This window comes from Sciurus vulgaris (genome assembly GCF_902686455.1).
Source record: "Sciurus vulgaris genome assembly, chromosome: 3".
Classification (NCBI taxonomy): Eukaryota; Metazoa; Chordata; class Mammalia; order Rodentia; family Sciuridae; genus Sciurus; species Sciurus vulgaris.
This window is the reverse complement of record NC_136463.1, coordinates 169,700,689-169,721,680: the sequence shown is the minus strand read 5'-3', so window position 1 is coordinate 169,721,680 and position 20,992 is coordinate 169,700,689. Positions and strand designations below refer to the sequence as shown.

Genomic DNA, 20,992 nt, shown 5'->3' with positions numbered 1-20,992 from the left:
GGAAATTTTATAAAAGCAAGGTCCCCCTCACCAAGAAGGGGGCAGTTTGAGCGAAGTCTTGGAGGAAGGGAGAAGTCCACCAAGCCCATTCTTGGGGAAGAACATTCTAGGCAAAGGGCACAAGTGCCAAGGTCCTGGGAAAGGAGCCCACCTGAGACGTTTGAGAAGCAGCAAGGGGACTATGTGGCTGAAATGGAGTCATAATGGATGACAAGGTCAGAGGTAATGGGGACCAGATCCTTTAGGGTCTGGTAGCCATTGCAAGGATTTGGCTTTTACCCGGAGCTTTTCCACTGAATGTTATGTTGTGAAGGTCTTTCTGTAATAACACACAGTCTTTTCATTTTGTTCAACTATATAATATTCCACTGCACATAGGTACAGGGTTTTATTAAGTCATTTTTAAACTGTATATGAATAACATGGACACTTAGGTTACTTCTAATTGTTCTGTAAATGCTATTGTGAATGACCTTGTGCAAACACCATTTTTTATTTGTGCAAGTCCTTTAGGACAAAGTTCTAGAAATGGAATTGTGAGGTGGAAGAACGTATGCATATGCAATTTTGATAAAAGCTGCAGTTTGGTCTCTGTCAGGGTTGTGTTAACTGACATTCCCAGCCAGTGATTGGGCTAGAGACTAGGAGTAAATCTGTCTCCCCAACTCTTATGTAAATCCTCTCTATGTGGACTATTATAATGTACCCAGATATTCCTTAATTCCTCGTGACTCTCCTGTGAGCTTAGTCTTATTCCTATTTCAGAGATGGAGAAAAAAGCACAGAGAGGTTAGATTACCTACCAGCATTTGCACAACCAGAAGGGGTTAGAACCTGCGTTCTGACACTCCTATTTCTCAACATTCCCTTCTCCCCTTTTCTTCACAGTGGCTGGAGTCCCAAGGAACCCTGTCCTTCTGCCCCATGCATCTTGGTACTTGAGAGACCTGGGAATAGGAACTGAGTTAAAATGGGAAGGCCGCCTGTCCAACTCTGCATCCTAGAGACCCTTACAGATGGGTTGCAGAACGGCCAGGTCAGCGGGAACTAGAGCCATGGTGGCTGAGCTGGCTGACCCTGGCCTGCTCTCCTCTGCCTCCCATCGCCAGTCCCGGGGGCGAGGCCTGCAGTCTGGGGGCTAGCTAATTCTGCTCTAGGTGGGGAGTGTCTGCCGCCGTCTGCAGGGTCAGCTTGCTCTGGGATTGAGTTTCAGCATTTCACTGATGAAAATAAATCAGCCTCTATTGCCCTGCGTGGCCCTCGGGACCTCTGCAGGCTGGTGTGTATTTACAGACTTCCTGTAAGCCACTGTTCCTCTCCAACCCCAGGGGCTCCCTGGCTGCTGCAGAAATAGCAATGGATAAGTTTGGGTCCTCAAGCCAAACTTGAGAAGGAGAGGAGAAACAGGCCTCCAGTGTCTGCAGTGCCCGGCTGAGCATCCGTCTGGGTTGGGTCCTGGGCATCCAGAGCTGGGCAGCACAACTAGGATGATCTGGTTGTACTCTCCCATTGCACAGAGGGTACACTGAGGCCCACCCAGGCTCATCCCTGAGTACCCTGACCCTTTGATTCCAAGTCTGCTGCTCTTGCTGATGGACTACACTTTCTCTGGCTCGGTTTATTGTCTAGCAGCCGGTTAGAGATGTGCGGGCATAGTTGGAGGTTGGGTTTCGGCCTCAGTAAGAGGGATGGACGTCTGATACCAGGAGAACTCTCTTGTCTTGGGGGATTTGGACACAGGAATGGGTAGCAAGACTAGCTTTCCTTGAAGTTGAGGGCAGTCCTTCCGTCTCATGCATCTATCTGGGTGGAATGAGTGACCGTGGCCGGGGACCATGGAAGGACAAGACAACTTCTAGAGGGTTCTGACAAGGTCCTGGCATTTTCTGATATCTTGCCCCAAACTCCCTTTCTCTTGCCTCCCTTTTCTGGCTCAATCATTATTTGTACCCAGAAGACCCCCCCAGAGACATGGGCATCCAGCCTTGGAGGGCAGGTCTGTGGATTGCCCTCCAGGCCTGTTTCCTCCAGGATTTGGGGCCAGGGCTGGTTCATGCATCCCCAGACCCTTTTCTCCCTGTGGTCTGGGGAGCAGCCACAGAGCTGGGGTGGGCAGCTTCTGACCAACCTGTCTTCACATCTTTCCGGAAGTCAATGCCCTGGCTGCCTGTCTGAGACGTCTGCCTTGAGTTGCTTGGATTGCTTTTTGAAAAATTGTTAGCAGCATCAGATCCTTTGATGTTTGTTCTTCCCCTTCTCCAGGGGCAGTGAGGTCAGATTTTGCTATGAAAGCTCAGAGCTTCTCAGATCTTTCCTCTTCCCTGCCCCCTCTATTTGAACATGCCTCTGAGAACCATGGACGTTCCTCCTGGGATGCCAGGGTGCAAAGGACCAGGCCGGCGCCCTGGCTCCGGTCTCCCCTAGCCTCGGGGCCAGGGAGAGTCACCTCCACCTGCCCCTGGATGGACCTATTTGAGAAAGGAAGCAGACCACGCAGACTACCACTGTGCCCTCTCCTGCAAGGAACCGTGAGACCCCGCCACACACAGAACCATGTGGACCCCAGCCCCGTGTCATTAGCACACTGTCCAGCCAGTTTGGAAACTGTGTTAATGTGTGGGTGCTGGGAGAATGGCCTGTTTTGGGGTCAAGAATGGAGATTGATCCCCATGTGGAGATTTGTGGGAATTGTAAACCTGCCCTGGGGCAGTGTCCTCCGTCTTTCCACAGTGCTTTGAGCCCTCCCCAGAAGCATCCTCAGAAGGAATGCGTACAGTTCCCAGGGGGTTCCTCTGGCGGGTGGCACTCACCTGGGTTTGGGCACTGGTCTCGCTGCCGGCCTCCACTGTGATCTGCCTGTTGGCGCCCCCAAGCTCCGACACTGTGTCTTCTTCCCTGTTCCTGCTTCTCTGGGAAGCAGGAGGGATGGGAGCAGACTGCCATCATCATCTCGAGGGAGTCTCAGTTGCTTCCTCAGGGGCTCCAGCCCCTGAAGGGCAGCGGCGGAAGTTAGGCCCGGAGTTCGTCACTTGCCGGCCTCCGTCCATGCTGTCCCTCCTCTTTGCTCCCCAAGCCCCACAGCCCCTCCCCTTCTCCCTCCACACTCCACAGGCAAGGATGCTGCTGAGATGCCTGTGCACCCCGAGCAGTGGGGGTGAGGGGACGCAGGAGGGCGGTGACTGGTGACCCCTGCCCCGGTCCAACCGGGACACCTGCCTGGGAGTTGACAGTTCCCTGCCTGAGTGACCCTGTCCTGCTGTTGGGGAACATGCTCTGAACCTGGCCCTGTCACTGCCTTTCTTAGTCAGGGCATGTGGGACCCTGGAAGGCCGGGGCCCTGGTGTCCTGCAGCCCTGAGCTCTAGTTCTTCAGGTCCCCTGGGCTGGAGGAGGAGAGAAGGTCCCAGGGGCCTCTGGGAACACATTTCCATCACACACACATGGTGCTGGGCCCAGCCCAGGCAACGGCCCTTCCTTCCTCCCTGGACCCTTGACAGGCTGCCAGGGCCCCCTCTGGGGAGGGCCCTGCACTCTGACCATGCCTTTCTCCTTCTTGGTGGCTCTCCTTAGAACCAGAAGTTTTAGAATTCAGAGCTTTTCTCCTTCTTCTCTCTCACGTCACCCCTTTGGAAACAGAGGCCCAGGAAGAGGAAATCACTTGCCGAAGGCCAAGCAACTAGTTAGTGACCAGCTGGGATTGAAATCGGAATGAAGAGTCTGAGGTCTCCCCTGCCAGTTCCCTCCACCCGCCACTTAGCTCAGGGCTTCTGAGCTGTAGCACTAGAGGCATTTTGGACCCCATATTTGCTTGTGGGGGGGCTGTTCTGTGCATTGCAGGCGGGTGACCAGCACCCCTGGCCTCTTCCCACTAGATGCCACTAGTGTTCCTTTCAGATGCGCCAACCCAGAATGTCTCCAAACATGGCCACTTGTTTCCTGGGGACACATCACCCGGCTGAGGATCACCTTTCCCTTCCACCCTCTTCTCTCTGCTGATGTCCCCTCTCCCCCTTGTAGGCTGTGAAGTAGCTCTTCTGTGTCCTGCTTTCTGCTCCTGTTCTGGCCTGGGGCTCCTTGGAAATCAAAACACTCAGCCATTTTGTTCCTGATGAGCAGGAGAAAGAGCCCAGCCTGGGAGGATGCGTCCACACCCGCCTGTAATGAAGGAACGTCGCAGGAAGGAGCTGAGCTTCCCAATGGCTGGCCCATGGAGCTTGGGCTTCCTTCCTTCCAGAAGACCCTCAGTGTGGGTCCCCAGCTTCAGCTCTCCTAGCTAGAGTCATCCTGGAGGGAGTGAGAAGCTGCTTGACCTGTAGTTGGGAGTTGCTGACAGGGCTCCACTTTCTTTGCATGGCTGGATCTGGAGCTTTTGTGGTTCCTAAGTGCTGGGGCTCCTGGTACTGTTCCAGTCATCCTTCTCAGGGTGTTTGGCCCAGATCTGGCAGTGGGGAGGACTTCCCTTGGGGAGCCCTGGGTAGCAGTTTTGGCTCTGGCACTGACCGTTTGTGGCTGTGGGAAACTCTCCCTCCCAGAGTTGATGGACAGAATAAGGGCTGAGATGGGGGTTGGGCTGGTGAGCTCAGGATGTCCACTGGGTTGATCAAGTTGTGATTCTAGGAAATGGCCCGGATTGGCTTCCCATGGCGGTAGCAAGTCTGGGATCTCAAAGACTCTTGGGTGCCTGAGGAAGTTTCAGAAGGCCTCTAGGCCTGCTACCTGCCTTGTGAACTTGTGTTTTATAACACTGCCCTGCTCAGGGCTGTCTCAGGGAGCACAGGGGTGCTCTGGAGACAGAACAGACCACATATTGGGGCAGTATGTGTTGGTTGAACGACAGCACATCGTTGGAGTCTGGACCATTTCCGAAGACTCTTCTCTTTGCTGGACATTTGATGCCATGGTTTTTATTTTAGCAGAGAAAGAGCAAGTCAATCATGTGTCCTAAACCTTAAATGTGCCTGTGATATATGTGGGTCACAGAGGTGCCATGTTCTTGGCCACCATATTCCTGGCAGATGCTGAACTGGCATGAATGAAAAGGGACAGGTATAATCTTAGGCTGTGTTATCAAAAGCATGGTTTCCAGAAAGCGGGAGGCGATGGGACTGCTGGGCTTCTTACAGGGGCTGCGTGCAGCTTCTTCATTTCAGAGTGACAAAGAGCCTCTGAGAGCTACACTGGGTGTCTGAAGCCAGGCCTGGTGGGGCATTGGGAGGGTGACTCATCAAAGGAGCCACTCAGGAGGACCCCCCACCATGTTCATATGAAGGATGCTCGTGGGGAAGATCTGGCTTTTTTTGAGCCACCCCAAGGGCACCATAAGGACAGTTACTGTAGAATATGGAGCACGGGGTTGGGTTTTTTTTTTTTTTTTTCCTTGTGTTAAAATCCACCTGATTCAGCCACCAAAAGTTGAAATGGGCCTTTGGGGGAACAGTGAGATTGCACAACTGCAAATATTTAGGTTCAGCGAAGACCAGACTTTGCCAAACTTGGCTATCATGCTCAGCCAGCGAGAGTTTTAAAATTCAGACCCCCAAGCACCGCCTCTGACAATTCAGTCTCTGTAGGTCGAGGGTGGGGCCAGGGGATCAGGGTGTTTATGGAATTCCTTCCAGTGCAGCCGGTACCTGGATGGTGGTGAAGAACCACCGGAGGGGTGGGCATTTTTTGGTGCTCTAGTATGATGGGGTTTTTAAAGGATAGTACATGGGTCAGGCTGCTTATTACATATGAGCTGATTTTAGGTTTATGTGAATGCGTGTTAGGAAAAATATATGTACTTTGTACACCAAATCTGTGATCTTGATGCTTAGGGCTAGTTCAAGTTAAATTTGTTTTTAAAATTTCTAATATACAGATGGCATATAGATGGGGAAGTAAATATGAAGATTGCATGCAAATGAACCTAGGCTAGTGGTGTCGTGGATGAGGCTGGGTGGGGACAGGCTGTGGACTGGGGTACCTCAACGCTTTCGAGAACCTGTACTTTGTTGCTTAGTTCTAGAACCCTCTAGGGAGGTGAGAGGATCATTACAATAATTCGGCCAAATTGTCTTCTTCCCCAGTTTGGAGCCTGAGGCCTCGGACCCTTTTCTTGCCCCTCCCTCCTCACCCCATTCTTAAGGGCTGGGGTGCAGCTCAGCGGAGGAGTGCCGCCTAGCATGAGTGAGGCCCTTGTTCCCTCTTCAGCACGGCAGAAACAACAAGGCCCAATGAAGTCTTTGGCCCTGGATTGCCCCTTCCCCTGGCCATCTCACTGGGGACGATAGGGCAGTGGTTGTCACACAGGGCATGGGTAGCATTTTTGTTCTTTCCCTTATTTTTCCCTTTTACCTAAGAAGCAGCAGCCAGAGAGCGATGCTGGTGGGGGCGGGGGTGGGCGTGAAGGAGGAAGTGTCTGGAGCTCAGTCGAGCAAGCTGGGGAGGCAGGTGGCCTGGCTGGCTCTCCCTCCTGAACCTCAGTGCCACTCCTGGCTGTGAAGCTCTGGGCACCAGGGTGGCAAGGCTATGTAACCCTGGGCTGCAAAAGCACTCGGTGTCACAGGCTAACTGGGGTCTTCCTGGTGGCCTGCAAGGACAAGCAAAGTCTCTGAGGCCTGTGAAGTTTTTCTCTCCACCATTTGGTTTCCACAGATGGGAACAGCGGGTCAGTCGGGCTTCTCGGGCAACCTGGAGATGCCCACTGGCACCCCAGAGCTAGGCCTCCCAAGGCGTCAAGGTCACTGGGCTGAATTCAAAGCCTTGCACTGAGAGCAACGCTGGCAGTGGGTGGGGCTTTGGCCTCCTGACCCCCTCCCAGAGGCCTCTCGGGGATGCACGGGGTTCGCAGGGTTTTTCTTTTTGTGTTTTTCCTGTTCTAAGCCAAGGAAGTGTCCTGGCTCCAGACTCTGCCCTGTTGTGGGGAGAGAGGGAAAGAAAGGGGGGGCAGAAAAGATTTCCACCTTATTGTTCAGCAGCTGGAAAATTGTTGTCATCTGTTCCGCCTTCCATTTGCTGAGAATGGGAAAAAAATGTGGAAAATTTGGGGAAATAAATCTCAATACCCTCCTAGGAGGGCTCCTTCTCTGCGGCCTCGCACGCCGGGCCCGTCTGCTCGGGGTTCGGTCTCCGTTTGCTCCCAGGGTCTGTCTCCTGCTCGTCCACTGGGTGCTGGGCTGCCTGGGTCTGGCGCTGGCTGGGGCTGGGCTGGGCGGGAGCAGGGCTGGCTGGACACTTCTCACTGCCGGCTGGAGGGCTCGGGAAGCCACTGTGATGTCATTCAAGAACTCCATAGCTGCAGGATGATAAGTGAAGCCCTGGGGACTCAGCTGGCTGAAATTACAGACAGAGTTTTATCCTCCTGGCTTCCTACAAGCCAGAGTGAGCTGAGAGGGGGAGAGCGAGCTCCAGAGCAGAGGGTGTGTGTGTGTGTGTGTGCGCGCGTGTGTGTGTGTGCGCGCACATGGGCAGGCTGCGAGCGGCACTGACTCCTCCCACCCTGACAGTCCGAGGGAGCCCGAGTAGGACCCACGCACTCTGAGCAGCAGCCATGTAGGAATATTCGAAACTTCAGGCACCAGGAGCTCATCGCAGCCGCGCTCTCCCTTCTCCCTCTCCGTCCAGAGGGTAAGCGCTGCCCTGCAGCTGTCTGGCCTGTGTGTGTCCCGTGTGGCTCTCTGCTGGGCCAGGGCGGGGGCGCCTCTGTGCCCGGGGGATCCGGGTGTGCCTCCACCGGACCCGGGAAGGGTGTGAGGCTGGGTAGGGCCGTGGCCTCCGGGTGCCTTTGGATGTGAATGTGGGGGACCTTGCTGTCCCCTTCTGCTGTTGCTCCCTGGGCCAGGTAAGAGCCACTGCCTTCTGGTGGGCGGGGAGCTGGGTGGTAAGGACGGTATGTCTGGGGTAGAGGTCCATCTTGGGTGAGAATGGGGTAGGCGGAGGCATGTGGCAGAAGTGTGGGTGACCCCCTTTGTGTGGCTGGAGATTTGGGGCACCCCAGTGCTGAGGGTTCTCCACTGTCCTCCGCTGGGGCTCCCATTCACGGCTTTCTTCCCTGCTCTGCTGGCAGGACTCTGGTGGCTCCACTGTCCCCCTGGCCAGGGCTCTCTGAATGCCAGCGTCCTGGTCTGGCAGGGAAGGACTGGGTGGTTGTGGGCCTGGGAGCTATTTTTACCCTCCCAGTGTGCCTGCGATATCTGGTGCCCAGGAGGCGAGTGGGGAGCGGTGTCCCCGGCTCGGGTGTTAGCACCGGGCAGGGTGCAGGCCAGGCCGGAGTCGGGAGGCCGACCGAGAATCAGTGTCGGTTCTGCAGGCCTGGGCTGGCATGTGACCAGAGCAGGTTGCTCACCCTCCAGGTCCTGCTTCCTCAGGTCACCAGGGAAATAAAGGTCACTGTCAAGATCAGGTCTTCTGCCCCTACTCCCTCTCTCTGGAGGGCATGGTGTGAGTTCAAGTCCACTGGTATCTGGGAATTCCCTTCCTGAGGGGATCCTGGGGACACATCTGTCACATCACTGGACTGAAGCCCCATAGGTCCTATCCAGAGGGTCCGTGGTCCCCCGTCTTCCCCTTGAAGCTCTGTTAGTGTCAGGAGCCCTCCAATCTGAGCCAGGAGTCCGCTCGGTTGGGTAGTTTCTTGCTGGGTGACCTTGGGGGTCCCCGAGCCTGCTGAGCTTCACTGTCAGCCCGTAAAATGGGGAGTGTATAGGGAATGGATTGACCCTCTGGGCCTTCTGTTTAAAGCTCCAATGCTTTAAAAATGTTCCGGGAGCCCCTTTGAGGTCCCTCCACCACCCCGAGGGTCTGTCGCCCAGGTTGGGGGCTCAGCGAGGAGGGCAGGGGTCTGGGTTTTGTTTCCTTGGAGGCTGACTTTCTCGAGTCAGGGCCCCAGGCTGAATGCAGACGGGGTTGCCAGATCATCAGGCCTCCCTCTTCCCTGCTCCCTCTTTCTTTCTTGGCCTCAGCAGGATGGAGATGTGGCCAGGAGAAGCTCACTTGGCCCATCTTCCCTGGATTCACAGAGGCTGGCTTATAGGTGACACTGGTGAGGTCGCTTGCACAGGGACAGAGCCACCTGTGAAGAGACTGACAGCAGCTCTGAGAAGAATCTCGTTCCCTTCTGTCCACTCTCTGAAAATGCCATGGTCCCTTCCAGAGTGTGCTGTTAAACAGGGAAAGACAGGCCTCGCCTGGACTGCCTGTCCCCCTGCCTCCTCCCTGTGTGACCTGGATCCCCTGGGCGGCACCCTCCTCCTGCTGCTTTCCTGTTTCAGAGGCTGTGTGTCCTCTGTGTGGGTCCCCTTCAGGAGCTTGGGGATTTCTCTCAACCCCCAATTCTGCTCATCTTTGGAGCCCCTGGGGAAGCTCATTCCCTTTATGAAGTTCCAGCATTCTCTTCTAATGGTGGTGATAATGGGCTGCCTCAGTCTCCTGCTGGCTGGCATGGGGCAGGAAGTCAGCCCAGTTAGAGGCCAAGGATTATTCCAGACTGAGTCCTGGAGGCCCCTGCTGTCCATGCCAGGATGTCTCAGGAAGTACCTCGGTCTTGCTGGAGCCCTGAATGGTGCGATCTGGTCCCCTCAGTCCGCATCACCTCCTCATGTTGACCCCAAGCCAGGTAAAACCTGTTGGGGTGCTCTGGGCCAGATGCTTCTCAGGCCTGCTGGCTGGAAGGCTTCTGTCCTGTATGCTCTCTCACTTCTGGACAGAGGATGGTATCCTTCATGCATGTCCTAGATGACAGAGAGGGACCCCAGAAGCTGTACCCTTACTTTTAGATGAGTACATCTTAACCTGGGATTGATAGAATTAGAAGTGTCCATTAACTCCCTAAATTATGTGCAAAATATGTGTGTGTGTGTGTGTGTGTGTGCACGTGCACACATGCGTGTGTGTGCATGTGTGTATTAGAAAAGATTATTCTAGGATTTCGTCAGAAACCCCAAGAGGTCCTTGGCTTAGGAGAGCTAATGTCTGCTAGCCTGGAATGTGGCTGGGGAGCCCACGGGGGATGCCATGGAGTAGTCCAGCTCAGCCAGTTTACAAGGACCTCCTCTGTAGAATATGAGGAATGTGCCACTCTTGGATATTTTGCCCATAGTACCTCCCTTTAGGAATAGCTTGGGGTCCACCTAGAACCCTTCATTTTCCATTGCATTGCAGTGGAAGAAGACTGTCTCAGTGACAATTCAAGAAGCATTTATAATATGTGCCAGGCTCGGTAGGACCGTCCTGTACAGCCATGTAAATGAACATTGAATTCCAAGAGGCTCCATTCACATAGACCACATTGTAAATGGCATTCTCTGGGAACCAGGCCCTCGGGAGAGAGAGAAACAGAGGTCCTTCCTCAAGGAGCCCTCAGCCTCTGGAAGACAGACAGACATCAGTGATGACCGTGCAGTGGGTGCCACAGGAGAGAGGACACCAGGGACAGTGGGAACATGGCAGAGCTTGACCTGTGTTTGGAGGTCAGTAGGAAAGGGTTTGGGACTGAGTTGGAAGGAGGATGAAGAGGTTTGCCAGGGAGTTCAGGAGTCTCAGGGGTAAGATGAGGAAGGGCATTTCAGGAGTGGGAAGAGCATGTGCCGAGACACAGGGAAGAACATATAAATAGTTTAGTAAGAATGGAGTGGAGGGTGTTTGGGATTGAGAGTGGAGCTGAGGCTTTAGGAGGCAGGCAGGGCCAGGTGATGAAAGGTCTGTTTATGGTGAGAGCTATCGAAGATGGTGGGCAGAATGGACAGAGGAAGTGTGCAGAGAGCTTGGGTACGCCTGGCCTTGCCCAGGGCACGTAGCTGCTGGATCCTAGCACTCGGCAAACTTGCAAGTATACATTCAACCTCTTTACCCAACAGCTCTGGGGCCAGGCGCGGGCCAGTTAAGTGGTTGCTGCAGGCTCTCTGAGCCAATTAAGATGGGGGCCATCTTTCTGAGCAGTGGGTGTGTCTGGCCACAGGGGTTGGCTGGAAGGACACACTTCCCCTCTGTCTCCTCTTCAGAACCACAGCCCTTCTGGCCTCCCTGGGACCCAGTGCCATCCTCTGACTCCCTCCACCACCCCAGCCCTAGTCCCTGCCTCCCCCCATGGCTGGGGTAGTCTGAGGCTAAAAGGGTAATGGGTCCAGAACTTGCTGTCCTGCCTGCCTCTTGGCCCAACCCCACTTCTCACCAAAGTTCACCCACCTCCAGACCCACATGACCTTTGACTCCCAACACCTATTTTTAAGGAGTTCAGATTCCCTGCCCCGCCAGCCTGTGCCCTGGGAAGGTACCGTGCCTCTTCCTCTTGGCAGAGCACTGATCTTCCATGCAGGCTGGTCATTGCTACGCTGGGTGATGCCTTTTAATGAATTGTCATTTGCTGGATATGGACCCAAAGGACGTTTTACCAACAAGGGCCCCATCCTGAAACCCTCAATAAATCACCCGCTGTTCAAACCTGGCCTGCTGGTTGGTGGGGGAGGGGTCTCTCCTCATGGAGTCCTCATCATGGAGGGTCCCTTTCTCTCAGTCAACCTGGTGGCCCCCTTTATGCTTCCCAGCTGGGCTTTTGTTCTAACATCTACCTAAAGGAAACTCTTCCTGCTTCTCATTAGGAAGTGGGAGGGGGGCTTCCTCTCAGGGTCTAGAGCGCTGTTCACCTGCATATGGGTGACTCGAGGTACCCCGTCCACCTGTGTGCCCTAACCCCAGGAGACCTCTTTAAAATGCTGATTTGTGGCCCCACCCGGTCTCCAAGTGACCCAGCATCTACATTTCTGACCCTCCCTGGAGGAGATTCTTATGAGCATTAAAATTAGAACACAATTGCTCTAAAACCAAATCACCTTAGCGTCCCTGCTTATTTCTTTTGTTCTTTTTTAAGTGTACCAGACCGTGTGCGTGGACCTCTCTGCGTCCTGGCTGGTGTTGTCCTTCCAGGGCCACACACGCCTCCGTGCAATGCACGGCTGGGCGGGAGCCTCAGGGAGTAGGTCCACGTCCAAGTCAGCTGGGGATTTTCCTCAGATCTTTCCAAAAGCATGACTCGCACATCTGGATCAGGCCAGGATGGAATAGGGGCCCCTCGGTGCGTGTAATCAAATAGCGACAGGGGTGGAGTCGTGGACTTCCAGCTGCTGCCGAGGAGGGCGGGGAGCGGGTCAGACAAGGCGAGAGGGCCTCGAAGAGACTGGACTTTTCACGTTCCCTAGAGAAATGGTGAGGAGAAGGCCCAGGAGGTAGGATGTCGGGGGCGGGGCCTGGGAGCGCTGCACCCTGGGCTGCCTGCCAACTGGGTTTCTGCTCCACTCTGTCCCATTGCCACCTGTGCCAGTACCAAGACCCCCTCTCTCCCATCCCCATTCCCTCTGAGAGACCAAGTCCTTACCTCTGGTGACTTGGCCTGACCTGGCCCATCCTGTGGAGGCTGCTGGGTCTTGGACCTGACGGCTCTGGGGGCCCCTGAAGCCATCTCCCCTTGCAAGCCCCTCTCCTCTTCTTCCCCACCTGATTCCACTCCTTGTCCTCGTTCTGTCCTCCTTTCTCCTTTGCCCTTCCTGCCTTGATGGATTGAAACCAACCTTGTGTTCCGGCTTCTTGTGGTCCTGGTAAATAGCTCTTAATGTGGTCATGGAGGACAGGGAGAGGGAGGGGCGGGCGTGTGTGTGGCTGGAGGGGTACTTACCTGCATCTCGGCGGGAGGGGGAGGGACGCTGCTCCACAGGTCACGCCCATCAGCTGGGCGCTCCGCAGAGCCCTCAAGGGACTGGGCAGGCCTCCGTGTCCTTGATTCTGCCCTTGGTACAAAGAGGAGGACACTCAGTGCAATGCAGAATGGCCTGGAGTGTGTGGCTCTTGTGACCAGTGCTGGGCAGTCAGGAGCCACTGGCCCCTTCTTTGAGGACAGCAAGAAACATTTCCATTTGCATTTAACAAATGGGAATTAATTAAACAATTTATACCTCTTCGATTTTCTTACAATGCCTTAGTGGCTTTAGCAGTTACTGTTTCTGATTTCACTACAAACAGTAGCCCATGTGGGGATAAATTACATGGTGGAATAGGTTTAATATTGACATTTTCATAATCTATGAAGAATGAGGCCTGGCCAGAAGGCGCAAGGAAGGCCAGGATGTCCCGTGGTAGGAATCAGTGGGAACGCTCCCTCCTGCCTCCCGCCAGTTCAGACCTTGCCCTAACCCTGTGACCCAGGGCCACCACAGTAACCCTTTGGCCCCATATCATCGGGGGCTGGCTGCAGTCCCAAAGCCTCAGGGAAAACTGGGGTCAGAGCTGGTTCTGCAGAGCACAGGACTGGCAGAGCATCCCTCCCCACAGGGGTGTGGGGTCTGTGCCTGATCGGGCACCTCTGCGCTGGCCCTTGGTGATGTCACTCGGCTGCAGTGGTTTGTGTGTGTGTGTTGATCAGGACGTTCCTGTTTTGTGGTCGTCTGATCACTTGTTTTTGGCCGCGGGCTTCTGTGTGAGGGTTTATTTTTAGAGACTGTCACTTCTGGCCTGAGGGCTGATCTTTGGGCATGGCAAGAACATTTGTATTTTCTGAAATGTTTGTGGCTTTAAATTTAAATATTTATTTTGGGGTATCGCTGCCTTTTATGTGTTTATTCTGCTGTGTGTGTGTGTGTGTGTGAGAAATAGAGAGAGAGGGAGGGAGAGGGAGGAGGTGAAAGGAAAGCAGCAGAAGACACATTCCGCAGCCTTTCAGGGGGATCGGCTCTGATTGCAGGGCACAGCTCTCCTAGGTGCTTGGTAGGGGCAAGTCAGTTGTTCTGCTCTTAGATGAGCTGCGGTGCCACCTGCCTCCCAGGGTTAGAACCACGCCTGCGAGCAGTGCCTACACCTGGTCGGCACTGGGGAAGCACGCACTGCCGCTGCCGTTCACCATGCCGCGCTGGCCGTGGTTCTGAGTGTGGGTCACCTTGGGAGCATGGGGCCCGAGTGTTTCTGATTTGGTGATTTGCCTCAGGGTCCTGGTTCAGCGTGTGGCTGCTGGGTCTGGGCTGGGGTTGGCGCAGTCTTTGGGAGCTGGATGGCAGCGGGAGGGCCGTGCTCTGTGAGTGTGCTTGTGTGCGCCGGGTCTGGAGCTGCGGTGCTGACTGTACAGGGTGTGAAATCGCAGAGCTCCTGGGGTGGGGGCGGTTCTCGCTCCTGAGTCAGCCCCCTGGCCTGGAGCCACCCAGCACTCCCTCTTTCCTGTAGTGAGTCCTGGGGGTCCGTAGAGCTGTCTGCAAACAAAAAGGAGTGCTCTCCCCAGTGAAGACCTCTGCCTTTGTGTTTTCCTTCCACCCTGGTCCCGAGCCCCCTGCCCAAGCTCCCTGCAGAGGGAGCGCCTGTCCCCTCTGGCAAGGGACTGCAGGCTTTGTCAGTTGCGTCTCAGCTCAGCCTTTCAGGGGTCCTGGCTGGCCCTCTGGTGGGCCTACTGCCACCCTGCTCTGGACTGGTACCCGTTCCTGCAGGCTTGGTGTGGGCTGTGCTTGTTGTGGTGGGCCAGGGGTCCATGAGGTGGGGACAGTGCTGGGGGAGGAAATGGGAGAGACTTCAGAAAATGTGGCACTGGGCAGAATGAATGGTGCTGTATTTCTGAAAGGCTCTAGAAAATTCTTTGTATTGAGCCAAACTTGGCGGTGGAGGCTGGAGGGCGAGCCCGTCTTGGAGAATCCCAGCCCTGCCTTCAGCCTCTCTCCACAGCCCCACCCGCCTCTGCACGCACCCTTCACCGCCTCGCGGGCCCTTCCCCCACTTCCCTGGGCCGAGGCTGTCCTCAGGGGCGCTGAAACCTCTGTGTGCAAGGCGCAGCCTACCTCTCCTGGCGTCTACCTCTAACCCAGAGCAGGAATTCAAGGAACTCTCCAAGATGTGCTGTGGAGGGATGAGTGTGCTTTGCACGTCACCGTTCAGGAATGAATGGTCCCATGATGGACACGGCTCTCTGGCCGTGCACCAGACGCGGCTCAGCATGACCCATGTCAGCTCATTTCAGCGTGCAGCCTTGTGTGTTCGGTGAATACTGGCAATTCTTAGGGTCCAGCCTGATTCTGTTATTGTCCCATTTTACAGATGAGGACTCCGAGGCCCAGAGGGTAATTCAAGCCTCTGTGTTCAGGAAACTGGTGAAATGCCAGAGATGGGCTTGGGTGGGCGGTTTGCCCTCAGGACTCCTTGCCCAGTCCTAGGCTCTGCTGCCTGGTCCTGGCATGGGTGAGGGCTCTACCTGGAGACCTGTGGTAGGGGCCTTTTGTCCCCTTCCTTTGCGCCTCCTTAGAGTGGCAAGAAGAGACTCGGGGATCCTGGCAATGGGACTCCAACTCTTTTCCTTGTGAGAAAGTTGTCTTCCGCTGACGTCTGCTGTCTCCCTTGCTCTGTCCTCACAGAGGTGGTAGGACACACCCAGGGGCCCCTGGATGGGAGCCTGTATGCCAAGGTAAAGAAGAAGGATTCCCTGAACGGCAGCACTGGGGCCGTCAACGCCGCACGTCCTGTCCTGTCGGCCACCCCGAACCACGTGGAGCACACGCTTTCCGTGAGCAGCGACTCGGGCAACTCCACAGCCTCCACCAAGACAGACAAGACCGATGAGCCTGTCCCAGGGGCCTCGGGTGCCCCTGCTGCCCTGAGTCCCGAGGAGAAGCGGGAACTGGATCGCCTGCTCAGTGGCTTTGGCTTAGAGCGAGAGAAGCAAGGCGCCATGCACCACGCGCAGCACCTCAGGTCCCGCCTGGCCGGCGGCCCGGCTGTGCCTTCCTCGGGCCGCCACGTTGTTCCAGCCCAGGTTCATGTCAACGGTGGGGCCTTGGCCTCTGAACGGGAGACAGACATCCTGGATGATGAGCTGCCCAACCAGGATGGGCACAGCGTGGGCAGCATGGGCACACTGTCCTCCCTGGACGGGATCACCAACACCAGCGAGGGGGGCTACCCAGAGGCCCTGCCCCCACTAACCAATGGCCTGGACAAGCCCCACGCTGCAGAACCTCTGGTCAATGGTGGGGGCTACCCCTATGAGGATGCCAGCCGGGCAGTGCCTGCCCATGCTGCCCACGCGGCCCCCATGCGGCCCTCCTACTCCGCACAGGATGGCTTAGCTGGCTACCAGCGGGAGGGGCCCCACCCAGGCTGGCCCCAGGCAGTGCCCACCTCCCACTACAGCCATGACCCCAGCGGCATGTTCCGCTCTCAGTCCTTTCCGGATGCCGAGCCCCAGCTGCCCCCAGCTCCAGCCCGTGGGGGCAGCAGCCGGGAGGCTGTACAGAGGGGGCTGAATTCATGGCAGCAGCAGCAGCAGCAGCAGCCACAGCCTCGCCCGCCTCCTCGTCAGCAGGAAAGAGCCCAGTTGGAGAGTCTGGCAACCAGCAGGCCCAGCCCCCAGCCGCTGGCAGAGCCCCCCACCCCTGCTCTCCCGGAGTTCCCCCGGGCGGCCTCCCAGCAGGAGATCGAGCAATCTATCGAAGCGCTCAACATGCTCATGCTGGACCTTGAGCCCGTCTCAGCCGCCCCCCTGCATAAGTCCCAGAGTGTCCCTGGGGCCTGGCCAGGGGCCTCCCCGCTCTCCTCCCAGCCCCTCTCAGGCTCCTCCCGCCAGTCCCATCCACTGACCCAGACCAGATCTGGCTCCATCCATGGTGGGCATTCCTTGGGAACCCCTGACCTGGCCCCTCCTGGCAGGTCTTACTCACCTTACGATTATCAGTCAGGTTCAGCTGGGTCCAACCAGGGTTTCCGTCCAAAGAGCCCAGCCTCCTCCTCATCTACCTTCCTTCCAACCACCCATGGCCCCCCAGGGCCTCAGCAGCCCCCAGCTTCCCTCCCTGGCCTCACCACTCAGCCTCAGCTCCCATCAAAGGAAGTGGCCTCAGACCCCTCCCGAACCCCAGAGGAGGAGCCCCTGAACCTGGAAGGGCTGGTGGCCCACCGAATAGCAGGTAAGAGCCTTGGGGCCATCCAGTGGGGGCATTCCCTCCTCCTTCCCTCTGCCCTTCCCTCTTGTCTCAGTTGGCCTTGCTGGGGGAGGTGTGGCGCTGCTCTGGCCTGGCAGAGGCTCCAGGAGCTGGTGTCCAGCCACCCTCCTTGCCTCTGTGTTTGCAGACACCAAGCCAGGTACTGAGGTTCAGAGGTCAGCGTCTGTCAGTTCCTGCCCTCGAGGCGTTTGCCATCTTGTCAGGGGACAGGGAGATAGATAATTCCAAAAAAGTGTAACGTGTGCTGTGAAGGAAGTGAGACCGAGCCCCAGAGCTCGGGAAAGCAGAACTGAGCACCCAGGGCCACCAGGGAGGTGGTGACTCTGGGACTGGAGCGCAGACATCCTAGGTGGAGAGGAGACTCTGCGCTTGCCCGCCATGCTTGCTGTCCTCAGACTTCAGGTCGTTGGGGCAGGAGAAGGCTGGAGGGAGGCCTCTGTGGACTCAGTGTCCCTCACAGGCCCTCCCAGAGGCCATAGTGAAGCCCGAGTGGCTACTCGGATGCCCTTTGGCACTGTCTGATGGCTCAGCCTGGTGGGAGCCTTTCGGCTTTGTTTTGTGAGGAGGTCAAGGTCTCCTTCTTGGTTAGCTTTCCTGTGAGTCCTTGCCCAGGATCAGCTCTGCATAGGAAATAAAACTCCTTTCCCGATTCAGAAGGATTCCTGCAGAGAGAAGAGAGAGTGGGACAACAGAAGAACCAAGTGGGGGAGAAAAAGGCAAGGAAGAGCCAGTGTCTAGGCCGCGTGGAGGACAGCATGGGCTCCCTTCCTTCCCACCTGCCACAGCTTATGACTGTGTCACAGGGACAGCCAGGCTGGGGTGGAAATCATCTCAGGTGATTTTGTCGTGAGACCAGAGCTGGGCAGGGGTGACCCAGACTGGGGTGAGGTGAGCCTCGTGCCCAGCCCTCAGCCAACAGGGTGGTGGACTCAGCAGGGAGAGAAGGCTGGGCAGCTGGATCTGCCCTCCACTCCTTTTCCTGAATTTAGGGGAAGCTGAGTCACCATGCCAGCTGCAGGAGGAAGGGAGGCACCCTCCCTGGGGATGGACCCTGGGTTTGGAGAAGCAGCTCACAGAAGGCTAGCTGGCTTTTGGGTTGAGGCCAGGACCTGGGTGCCCTTGCTGCTGTACTTCAGAAACCTTATTCTATTAGTAGCTAGCACGTGGCCCAGTGGAAGCGTTTATGCCATGTAGTTGGCCAACAGGGCGCCACCTCCCTGGAGAGCTGGTGTGGGAGCTCACTGTTGCTTTAACCAAGTGTCAAACACAGGATGAGCAGCTCTCGAACCCTGTGGGTGAAATGCTCCATGTGGCGATCCATTTGGGGCTTTGACGTCTGCTCCCTCCCATATCTGGGTCCCTGACATAATGACTCCTCCCTGACTACTTCTTCGTTAGAAACCCATTTCCTCCCAGTTTATTGAGCCAAGAGGAATGGGGCCACCCAAATTCCCTGGGAATGTGCTTCCCCTCCCAGTGTTTTATGAGTTGAGGGCCTGAAAAATAGTGATGCTCTAATCTAATGATGAGTAGGATCCAGGGGACTGCTGTGGCCGAGGGTCCAGAATGAATTTCTTCTCCTATTAGAACCCTCCCTTAGAGCTCTCCTGGAACTTGCTTCAGAAGAAGCTGTAGTGCTAAAGTCCTGGGAGGATATCCATCTGATAGTGGACCTCCCCTTAACCTTTTCTCTCCTACCAGCTTTTGAGGTCTTGGCTGTCAACCTCTATATCCTGTAGCCTCTCAGGTTTTGACTTTTATGAAGTTGGGGGTTGGGGGAGGGCATTGTTGCAGAGTGTTCCTGTTTCCTAAGCCTGTTACCATCTCTTCTACCAACCACAAATGAGTCAGGAGAAGGGGTGAGATATATAGAGAGGTTAGTATCTGGTCCCCAGGACTATAAATTTGCCTCTTTGGTCTATGCCATGTCATGAACAGAATTTCTTATGTCATGCAGAATTATGCGTGCAGAATTTCCTTAGTACCCCTCTCAAGGTACTGAAGTACGTTCATAGATAAGGGCAGTCAAGTAAGATTGATGTGTAGAACGTTCTGGGAGGCAAGAAGGATAGACTTTCAGCATCAGTTCTTCCTGCTCAGTCAACATTCTGCTGCAGGAAGCTGACTTAAGTATCCACATGAGTAGGGAGCTCAGATCTGAGGGAGAACCTCTTCATGGCCTTGAACTTGAACTGGTTTCTCTTGGGTTTTATCCCTTAGGTCTTCTTTTCTCCCCTCAGCTATCCTCCATACCTCAGCACTCTGTTTGGTTCATTCCACTTGAATCCACCTACCATTCATGTCTAATTTCAGATTAAATCTCAGAGAATGTAGGAACAGTTTTATTAACTTGAAAATGAGTAGGTAGTAGAAACCTATAGCACATATCACATTTTCTTGTGAAACATTGGAAGCATTCCTATTATAGGAATTTTGTTACAAGACAAAATAAGGATATCTGTCATTATCACTATCATTTAACATTGTATTGGATTTCAAGTTAGTGCAATAAGACAAGAAAAAGAAATAAGAGCATTGAGGAGTTCAGCAGAGGTATCTTATATTCCTGATTCTGTGATTGGACTGATATTGGAAGTCTCTAGAGGTAGAGATTTCAGTGCACGTTGGAAATCAGATATGGTTCTTATCTTTAAGGAGTCTCAAGTTCAGTGGTAGGAGGTGGGGAGAACTAGAACTTTAAGATGAAATCATTTGTAATAAGAGAGGTATGGAGAAAGTTCTGTGGGAGAGTCAAGAGATCACTACCAGCTGGAGAGGTCGGGCAGCCATGCGCAGTATGGTCTTAAACAGGATAGGATTTGAAAGTGATGGAGGTCTCAGTGGAGAGAGAGAGGTTACCACATGCATAGGAAGGCATAGGAAATGTCTGAAGAACAGTGCACATGTGAAGAGTGTTGTGGTCTGTTAGAGAGAGTCTCGGGAAAGACAGCCAGGGGACCTTCTCGGGATGGTCTTAAATACCAGCCTAAGGAGCATGAATTTTATGTAGCAGCAACAGAGGAAATCAATCCTGTGGTTTAATCAGGGCAATGTGCCACAGAGCTGGAGCTCAGGAACATGTGTCTGGTGGGACTGCAGGAAGAATGCAAAGCGGGAGAGATTTTGACCTTGGAGATGCTGGGAGCTTATTAGATCACCTTGGTAATGGGGACCAGATTAGGATGCTGACCATGGGCATGAAAAAGAAGAGGTGGCTACAGCGGGAATAGAACCAGTGTGCTCACACCCAAAGGACTGTCGTGGGTGAAGAGGATGATTCCTGGATGCCATGACACGAGCAGTGGTTCCGTTGCCACGTGAGCAGCTAGTGTGGCGTGATGGAGGGTCGGGTCTGCGTTGGGTCTGCGGTGTCAGTGGAGCCTCCACACGTGGATGATGGAATTGGAGCTTGGAAGAGTAGGAAGAGCTGGAGACTTTGGGATTTTCCCCACAAGGGTGGAGTGAAAGCTTTAGGCATGAATAAGAGCTCTATGTCAGAGATCATGGAGGGAAAAGAACTTAGGATAGAATGACTGCGAGGAGAAAAGGAGGCTAGACAGGGGTCCGAGAACGGTGCTCAGGGTGGTGACAGGAGCCAGGACAATGTGTCATCGCAAGGCCAGGATAGTAAAGGGTTTCAAGCAGTGGGGGTGGGGAGGTGAGCAGTGTCAACTGGAGATACCATTTAGAGGAGGGGGAGCAGGAGACTAAGCCACTGGATTTGCCAATTAGGGGTCTGGTGATTTTCAAAGGCATAGTTTTAGTGGAGTGCTGGTGACAGAAACCAGACAGCCAAGGACTGAGGAGCGAGTGGGGACGGAGTGAGGACAGCGCGCCAACTACTCTTTGGAGTGGTTTCATGATAAAAGGGAAAAGAAGGGTAGCTAAAGAGGGTAGCAAGATACCAGAGCTTCTGTAAAGCTTGGAGGCCTGAGAATGTTCTTAGGTGAAGGACAGGAGTAGGGGAGGTTGAAGACGGGGGTTGGGGGGGAGGAAGGAGAAGGAACAGGTAGAAGAAAAATAAAGAAGTCGATAGAATAACATCTCTGAGGAGGT

General features: G+C 54.9%; 1 protein-coding gene across 21 annotated transcripts in view; it reads left to right on the top strand.

Moving 5' to 3' along the window:
- Positions 1 to 20,992, top strand: part of TNS1 (tensin 1) — a 210,284-nt gene that overhangs the window by 153,112 nt on the left and 36,180 nt on the right. For all 21 annotated transcript variants that reach the window (XM_079132552.1, XM_079132550.1, XM_079132548.1 and 18 more), the window contains one exon: positions 15,353 to 16,900. In XM_079132552.1, the coding sequence (XP_078988678.1) occupies positions 15,353 to 16,900 (1,548 nt within the window). The remainder of the gene's footprint in view (positions 1 to 15,352; positions 16,901 to 20,992) is intronic.